Raw genomic sequence first — 8,822 nt, forward strand, 5'->3', positions numbered from 1 at the left:
CATGATGCTGAACCTTGATGCTGGTCTCTTCCAGGTCCAGCCATGGCTTTACCCCGGGCAGCTTCACCCCTCACCACCCCCACCAGCCAAGCACCTTCCCCTGGAGATGATAACGAGCCTGTCAGCGTCACCATCACCGTCAAGGCTACGGGCTCATAATCATTTATCACAGACTCCCACAGTAGTAATTTAACCTGGAATTCCCGCTTTTGTAGACAGTTAGTTTGCACAGTCATTACCATGTGTGCAGCCCGTGATCTCAACTCAGCTATAATAACAGTTGCAAGGTGTCCTCATGTATCTTTCACTACAAAACCTGGTCATACCATCATTTGAAGCATGGACATAAGATGTTCAGTTCATTTCTACATTAAATGATATGAATGTATACTGCTCAGCTGTCAGGAGGGTTTTTGTTTTTAAAAAAAGGAAACTTTTATTTGAGGCTTTTATATTAACATGGATACTGGCTAAATCTGGGCTCATACCCTAAAATTATTCTTCTCCTCATCAGTGGTCATCCTCATTGTCTGCATTCATCATTCATCACAAAACCTTTAGTTTGCAATGTTGGTCTTTCGATAATTTATTCAAGACTTCGGACTGTTTCATCAACAATCAGCCTTTTCATAGACAGAACATGGAGACGCAGACACACAGACACACACAGGTTTTGATCTTGTTCTGATTCTAACAGCAAACAACATTATTGCTCCTTTAACAAGTGAGAAGTGGCTGCAATGACCAAGGTCGTTGCAGCCACTTCTCTCACATGATAGAAGTAAATGAAAACAAGAACCAGAACACAGACAGAAAACAACAGAACACATTTAAAACATCAGTAGAACAAATAAATATATACAGGTTTTCTCTCCAATGTCAATGGCAGTAGACACCAGAAACTGTGAGGACGAAGCTGCTCATGTGACGGGAAGTAAAACCTTCTGAGTGCTGATGATGTCGCCAAGCTTCTGTTTTATCTTCACAAAGAGACGTTTAAACTCCAGACCGTCACCCTGAAAAGACACACAGACACGTCAACATCTGTCGGACGAAAACATGCTCTCATGCAATGAGCGAAATGTAATCGTAGACCATCATCATTAGAGGATTCCTTTCACTTGTGGCACATTTTGTTAGTTAAACTTTTTACATATGAACAAGGATGTGTAAGCATGAAGTCATATTGCCTCAATACAGGAGACTACAAAGGTTACGTCCACACTAAAATGGTCCTGTCCAGACGGCCATTTTAGCTGTGTCAGAAAAAAAATCTGTCCATACTAACACACCTGAAAATGCACATCACATGACCAGTCACAAACATGAGGCATGAACGTGCCAGTGTCATCATAAAGGAGATTGTCTACCGAGTAACTAGGAGATTCTGGTTAGTTGCAGAAATTACTACAAACAAAGAACAGCAAGGGCAGTTGCAGCATTATAAAATGCAGAATTTCAGGTCAGCAATGCTTTTAATTCATTATTCATATTGAATTCATCACTGGCAGCTGTCACAGGTAAGATCCAATGAGGGAGTGAATGTGGATGTCTTTGGTATTGTAACAGTAACGTTAGCTTCGTGAGTTTGTTGCTTGCACTAAAACGTTATTCATTTTTCATTCATAACTTTTTTTTACAAGTTTACCTGTGGACATGTAAGTTAACATGTTTTAATTTAAAATAAATGAACTGCCGACAGAGTGCAGATCTATTTACAGACAATGCAAACAACACTTAAATAAATGTTCATTTACGTTTCAGCGCAATTTTGTGTCTTATTTGTTATTGTTACTAAATTCTTATATTTTATCAGATTAAAAAAAAACAAAAAAAGAACAAATAAAAAATAAAGGCCATCGGCCACCCTGCTCCCTAAATATTGGCATCGGCATTGGCCATTGAAAAACCCACATCGGTCGATCATTAGTGCCACTCTTTGAAATCCTCCTCTACCTAGATTTGCACTAGGCTTATAAAGGAAAAAAATGCATATTCACACACACTAATATCTCAACTTTAATGCAGTAATGGATTATTCATTAGAAACATTACACACTTATGAAATACTAAAACCCACCTTAGACAGTCTGAAGTCCAGCAGCACTCTCTGATTCATCTCTAGCAAATGGACTTTGAAGATGAGCTTGTTATTGCGCTTGTCCAGGGTGCTCACCGTCACCTAAGGGGCAGAGAGAGGTTCATTATACTAAAGTGCATTATGGTCTGTAGTGGCTGCTGAAGGATTGTGTGTTAATACTAGTGGCCGCTGAAACAGGTAGCCTGGTTGTGTGGTCCAGGTGGTGTTATCGTTGCTCATTATGTATTTAACCTCTGTAAATATCTGAATCCTGTATATTCGAGCACAGATGTACCTGTTTGGCGCAGGTGAGCTTGAAGCCAAGTGCCAGTCCGTCACAGGTGTCTTTCAGGGCAGATAATGATGCATCAGCATTCACAGCAGTGAAGAAACGCGTCATTCTCCGCACTAATCTCTGCCACGGCGACTACACAAACAGAAGAAGTGGTTAAGACATGAAATAACTGACAGCGTTATTTGCATCAATCTCGGTACATTAAAGGTGGGAGTTCATTACACATTAATTTTTGCTTTGTATAGATTTTGATACATTTAAATGTAGAGCAGAAGAAGCAATTACATAACAGGACATGTTGCACATTCACACACATTGTCACAGGTATTATAAAACAAAAACACAAATAGATGCAGGGTATGTGACTTACCTGACTGGCTCCTGGCGTGCCCAGTAGTTGACTACCCAGCAGCATGTGCTCCGGCTTGGTCGGCTGGGAGAAGCTGACTTGACCGTCAGTCTGACTGATTAACAACATGGCTTCCCAGCCACCTGCTGCGAGGTCAGGCTGAGAGCTGGAAAACTGCATCCTGTCATCACTACAGAGGGAGGAATGTGGTTTTAAGATTATAGGCATGAAAAGAAATACACCTTTGAGTTCAAATAAGAAAGACAGGAAGCTCTAATAATAATAACTTAGATTTTTATAGTGCCTTTCAAGGTACCCAAGGCCGCTTTAAAGAGTAAGAAACACAAAATAAATAAATAAAACAACCTGTTGGAACGGGATTTGAGTCCCACATCTGATCGAAGAAGTTTGTTTCCTCCTGAGCCCAGAGAACCTGGTGGCTGTTTTACAGCTGCAGAGAAGCACAGACAGAAATCAGCCCAGTGAACATTTAGCAGTCAGTTGAATTGATTTTGTTATACCGATACCGAGACTTGCCTTGAGTAAACCAGCGGTCTTTCTGTATGTCTGTGATGCTGATGCGTGCATCTGGACTGGCCAGCAGTAATTTGGACAACAAACCTGAAGAGGAGTTGCATGTGAATTAAATAAAGCTTCAAGACCATTTAGAAAAAAATAGGATTTCAACTTATACAATTTGAAACGTACTAAGAGGCACTGGTTGTATTTTCTTCCAAGGAGGTAGATAGGTTTTCTTTTGAATCCAATCTGAGTACTCTTGACAGGTCTCAGTGGGCTGGTCCCATGGTAACTCTGACAAAGCAGCAACACAAAGACAGTGACAAAACATTTCCACACATCTACTGGAAAGAGACGATGCTGTTGCAAGAGAATGAACAGAAAAGGAGTATATTTTTGTTCTTATTTATTTTTATTGCATTTTAGCCCTTTGTTCAGTGTACATGCAGTATTTAGTTCGAAAAACCCCTGAACAAACAATATTTTTGACGTGCTCTAGTCTCAGTAGTTTTTTCCCCATTATAGCTACTTGGCATGGAACTGATTTGGAAACAGCCTCATGAGAATGTCACTATAGCCACTCAAAACATCCTATTTCACAGTCAGAAAATCACCTTGTAACTGTATTTTGGAACGGGTAAAGCACATTTTGTTTGGTTTACGGTATGAATATGCTATATCAGTAACCCACAGGTTTTCAAAGTAGGACACTGTTGACTTTTTGGTCAATAATACGTCCACGTTTTAATAACAGAGCAAATATATGTATATGTATAGAGTGTCAGTGTTCCAGGTATATAGGAACCATGTTGACAGTCTTTGTATTATTTTGATTTGGGGATAATCATGCTCTAACTTTTGGAACAACAGTTCTCATAATTTGGGGGCTTTGTGCAATGTAAACAGGAAGTATTAGCTGTGGGCTGCATTTGTACTCCATTTCTTTTAACCCACTTTTGGTTAAACTCTGGCAAACTGGCACCACTAAAAGTATTTTACATTTACAGTTCTTGTTTACAGTGTACCCATGGATATACAGACAGCTGTCACAGGATTACTTTGATACGGAAGAAAATTTTAAAATGTGATAATTCTCAGGCAAGTTCTGGATCTCAAGGAGCATATTTTTGGAGCTAATGAAGTCCTTGGGAAATGTAAGTCACGTAGAATATAAATGTCTGCATATTCAGATTTGACAGATTTATGACTCCAGTAGGGAGTACGACTTTTGATGCAACAAGTATATAGCTTTCATGAGCCTTATGTCATAGACTCTGCAGCAGTTCCAACTGCGTTGTTAAGTGGGCTAAACTATAATAAGACCTTTAACGCTTATATAACAATAAAAGTGTGGATTGGTGAGCAACATTTTACATGGTGACAGTCTAAAGTACATACACAGTAAGTAATATAGTACGCTACAACATGAACACAAACTGCAGCTTTAGAAATGGCCAGAGTTGAATCAACACTTCTCTGTCAGTCTTGCAAAAATCTAAAACCTTCACAAAGACAGGGCTATTGTACTTTAACAGAATTGCGTTTCAAATTGTAAACACAGACTATGTGATCTTACCTCCAGCCAGCATGGCCGTGAGGACTATCCCACAAGCCCAGATATCCGCCGGCTGAGCTTTGTACTCCGTTTGGCTGAGAAGCTCCGGAGCCACGTATGGAAGCGTCCCACAGAGTCGACATAGAAGACGTTCTCGTCCTTTGAAACGAAACATCGTGGCCAGGCCGAAATCTGTCAGCTTCAGGTTATCTGAAGGTAAAGAACAGCAACAGGCTAAGGTTATAATAAATACTGAACAAAATTATTCCTCAAACATGTCAATATACATTGTGTTTCCTCACCTTTGTCATCCAGCAAAATGTTCTCCGGCTTTATGTCTCTGTGGGTAATGCCAGCACTGTGGAGGTACTCCTGCAAAAGTGCAACTGAAAATTTAATGACACCACAAACTGGTGCAGGAGATCACATCGACGAACAGATTTATTTCACTCACCACAGCTGCTATGAGCTGCTGGAAAAATCTATGAGCATCTTTTTCTGCCATTCCCACATCAGGCTCTAAAATGAAACAAGAGCATTTCAATAACCTACATGAATAACCACCATTCAAACAACATTTCTACAGGGCTGCAAACAGACTGTTGATCAGGCTGATATCAGACGTTTAAGTATCTACAGAGATAAATTAGACTCAAAATGGTAACAAATGTGTATTACATGATCTAACGCCAAGCGGTGGGGCACTACAGGAAACACATTTCAACTGGGGGACAGACGGACTGACATTTATAGGCGACTGAATAGTCTATAGTTGGTAAATCTACATGTTCTAATCGAGGGACGACAAGCTCTTTGCCTGTTTAGGAAAACATCTTTCCCACTTTTATACAAGAATTCACAGAAAGTCCTGTACGCACATTTAACAATCTGTAAATAAACATTAAAGAATGTCCCAGATATTCTTACAGATTTGTATACACTGGAGGCTTTTTGAAATCAAAAGTTAAATTTAAAAATATTTATGTAAAATATCAATATTTATTCAGGTTGTGATGTGTGCATTATGTAAAACTCTTTCCAAAGTGTTCAAAATGCTTGATATTTGGATGTGTACTGGAACATGCATTTGCGAGAGCCCAAGGTTACTCACAAATCGTTGTTTGTAAATCTTATTTGTCATTTGTAGATCATGTAATACACGTTTCTGACTATTTTGAGTCTAAATTCTCAGCATACGTATCGGCTATAAACTATACTCTGCCTATTTTTATAATTGGTTAGGTACACCAATTTTAATTTGAAGAGCAAAACGCATAGGGCAAATAAAAATCAAAGGTTGTATTTCCAACCATGTGTCAGTCAAGTAAATTTTAAATTAAATTTATACAAAAATAAATAGACTCAAGAATGAGCTGTGGGTGAGGCAAGTCACAGTAATTCACAGTTAATTTTGAAGAGGTTTTTGATGATCTGAAACTGAATACTTGGCATTGATTCTTGACATTACAGTTGTAATGTCTACCATAACTATCAGACTTTCGGTCACACCCTCCAAGAAAGCAGTCCTATGTTTGCCGCCTGCAGTTGTCTCACTCACCGATTCGGTCGAAAAGCTCTCCACCGGTGCAGTACTCCAGGAAGAGGTACACAGTCGGCCCTTCCTTCCGATGGCCAAAAAAACGTACAATGTTGGGGTGATTGAGCATCTACCAAACAGGAGTAAATGTTGTAGTGTAAGTGCACACGTCATGATTTGCATAAAGCAATGTTCTCAGCCAGCGTTTTTGGTTAAATAAGTTTTAAAAATTCAAATAACCTGGTTAACACTTACACTTCAGCCAGTAAACACTGACTAAATAAAAGGTGACTGACCAACCTTATGGACGCAGACCTCCTTCTTGACATTTTCAGCACACTCTTTAGCCTGGGAGGTATCGATCACCTTCACTGCAACTGCCTCCTCCGTCTGCCTGTTCACCAGCAGCCTCACCCTGAGGCCACAAATACAAAGAGGCGACAGCCATTCAATAACAGAGAACGAGAAGAAAATGAGAAGATGAACAGAGGCTGTGATGGAGAGTTATTATTAAGTTATTCTTGTATCAACTGGGCAAGTACGAACATATTTCTCTGAGAGAAAATCAATAGTTAAAAGGGAAATGTCACATGAGGGGAAACAGATGAGTGTCAGCACTCAGCAGCAAACTTTATTAACTGACAAACCTAGCAGTGAATTTTTAAATTATTATGAATTCAATAAGTTTTATTTTTAAATCAACTCCATCACCTGGAGACGCACTGCTATGAAGTAAATAAATGGTGTAAATGACTGATATAGAAAGACTCATACTCTCCGTAGGCTCCTTCTCCCAGTGTCTGAACAAGGTCCCAGTCCTGCACAAAAGGTACCGCCATGCTAAAAACAGAAGCACACACACACACGTTTTCCTATTTTCACTTCATGCAGATACTGTCACTTCTAAGCAGTGTTTGCTCTTTGAATAATTACCATTTTATCCGTCAAAATGTTGTTCCGTAATGAAGCAACACTGTTGTATGTCATGAACTCACATGATGCACTCAACCAAACAAAACCAGGAGGTGCAAACAAACTTGTTGACTCGCACTTCAGTAACTATCTTACCTACCTGTCTTCCTCAGCCAGCCGCGTTTTGCAAATTTACTCGACAAACTTTTTCATGTGTTTCAGGCAGCGACTGCAGTGACTTCAGCACAAATTTGGCGCGTTGTTGTTTTCGCTGGCGATAACTTCCGACATGCTCGTCACTTCCGCTTCCACTTCTTCTTCTTTGAGGTTTTATCGGCAGCGGTCATCCTTAGCGTTGCTCTACTGCCATCTTTTGGAGTTAGCTGAGTACTACAGTATCCACTTTGTAGTTCTTCCACAGGGAGGCACTAGAGAAAAGGCCATTGGCTCAAAACGTTTTTGCTGATGGAGGCATGAATGTGTTCAGTCTATTTCTAAGATTGATAGATTATGAGGTCAGTTGATATTTCGGGAAAAGAGCAGGTAAATGCAAGTGTTCAAAATGAAAAATGTTTTCTTTTTCTTTTATAAGGGGATTCTACTCAATCAATTATGTTGAATAAAATCTAATTATAAATGTTCCACTCCACAACATGAACTGTGACAGACCAATCAGTCTGTCCAGAAATGAGAACAACTACTTAATTGTCACTGATGTCAAGTCCCTCTCTGCCAACTGGAAAGCCCACATTTAACACATGTAATTCACAAAGTTCACTAAAGGAAACGCTACAGTACTACTTGTGTGACGTCTTTGCATCAATACAGTGACATCCCTAATATCTAGTCTTGATCAGTTGTGACAACAGCTCTTTGAAAAGCTGGAGATTGTCAAATTATCACTATCATTCGCATTGTTTGAAAACATTGAAGGAAGTTTTATTTTTCAAGAAACTATGCAGGCGACATAAAGAATATGAAGAGGAGGAGTGAAAATGGAAGTTGAATATACATATCAGACTTTTAAATCATTGCTGAAAACAAAAGTTAAACCCTGAACAGGCCCAGGGACCCAAGAGGCCAGAGCCTCTGTTTGAAGAGACTTGTAACACACCCACTGCAGTACTTTGCAGTGACGTTACAGGTTCTTGATTTGACCAACCAATCCAACCGATATTCTAATTCCTTAATTATCAAGAAAGAAGGAGAAAACAGTCAGTGTTCTACTCACAACAGAGGAAGCGAGAAGAGTCTAAGGCCGAAGGTAAGATGTGGCGCAGGTTGGTTGCCTATCTGGCACACAGCAAACATGAAGTCTCTCTTCCCCCAACGTACACACCCAAAACTACTCATAATCAGTGCAAATTGGTGTTAAGGTGATGATACAGGGCTATACTATTATAGACTTAAAAGTCAATCAAATGACTACAAAGAGATGCAAGATGTTCACGAGAAAGACACAAACTAAACCCAAGCCGACGCGAAACAACCACAAAGAGATCCAAAAAGACCACAAAAAGAGACACAAACTGAAAGAGACACAAAACAACTACAAATAACTTCATACGTTTTTCT

The 8,822-nt window shown here is 39.6% G+C and overlaps 2 protein-coding genes across 3 annotated transcripts in view; one reads left to right on the forward strand and one right to left on the reverse strand.

The window, feature by feature from the left end:
* Positions 1–344, forward strand: part of vsig10l2 (V-set and immunoglobulin domain containing 10 like 2) — an 11,513-nt gene extending 11,169 nt beyond the window's left edge. The window contains exon 13 of the mRNA XM_023421505.2: positions 74–344. Within this exon, the coding sequence (XP_023277273.2) occupies positions 74–159 (86 nt within the window). The 3' untranslated portion in view covers positions 160–344. The remainder of the gene's footprint in view (positions 1–73) is intronic.
* A 226-nt stretch (positions 345–570) lies between these two features.
* Positions 571–8,795, reverse strand: chek1 (checkpoint kinase 1). Of its 2 annotated transcripts, none has more exons than XM_023421389.2 (14): positions 7,404–8,795; positions 7,110–7,175; positions 6,636–6,750; positions 6,357–6,465; positions 5,253–5,317; positions 5,101–5,170; positions 4,820–5,008; positions 3,433–3,537; positions 3,262–3,345; positions 3,091–3,175; positions 2,746–2,914; positions 2,376–2,507; positions 2,081–2,182; positions 571–1,016 (listed from the first exon to the last, which is right to left on the reverse strand). In XM_023421389.2, exons 2-14 carry the CDS (start codon positions 7,172–7,174, stop codon positions 921–923), a joined length of 1,386 nt encoding a protein of 461 aa, XP_023277157.1. In that variant the 5' UTR covers position 7,175; positions 7,404–8,795; the 3' UTR covers positions 571–920. The 2 variants fall into 2 exon arrangements, with proteins under 2 accessions (XP_023277157.1, XP_023277156.1); XM_023421388.2 differs by having other exon boundaries at positions 7,408–8,794.
* Positions 8,796–8,822: the final 27 nt, after the last annotated feature.

This window comes from Seriola lalandi, unplaced genomic scaffold (assembly GCF_002814215.2).
Source record: "Seriola lalandi dorsalis isolate HSWRI2012SDOR001 ecotype SW California unplaced genomic scaffold, Sedor1 jcf7180002054672, whole genome shotgun sequence".
Classification (NCBI taxonomy): domain Eukaryota; kingdom Metazoa; phylum Chordata; class Actinopteri; order Carangiformes; family Carangidae; genus Seriola; species Seriola lalandi.

What these genes read in the sequence shown, in the direction of transcription:
- chek1 (XM_023421389.2), bottom strand. Translation starts at nt 7,174, where the DNA reads ATGGCGGTACCTTTTGTGCAGGACTGGGACCTTGTTCAGACACTGGGA. An exon ending in AGCAGCTCATAGCAGCTGTG is followed by an intron (nt 5,171 to 5,252) that starts GTGAGTGAAATA and finishes GCACTTTTGCAG; the next exon opens with GAGTACCTCCACAGTGCTGG. An exon ending in GCACGCCAGGAGCCAGTCAG is followed by an intron (nt 2,508 to 2,745) that starts GTAAGTCACATA and finishes CTGTTTGTGTAG; the next exon opens with TCGCCGTGGCAGAGATTAGT.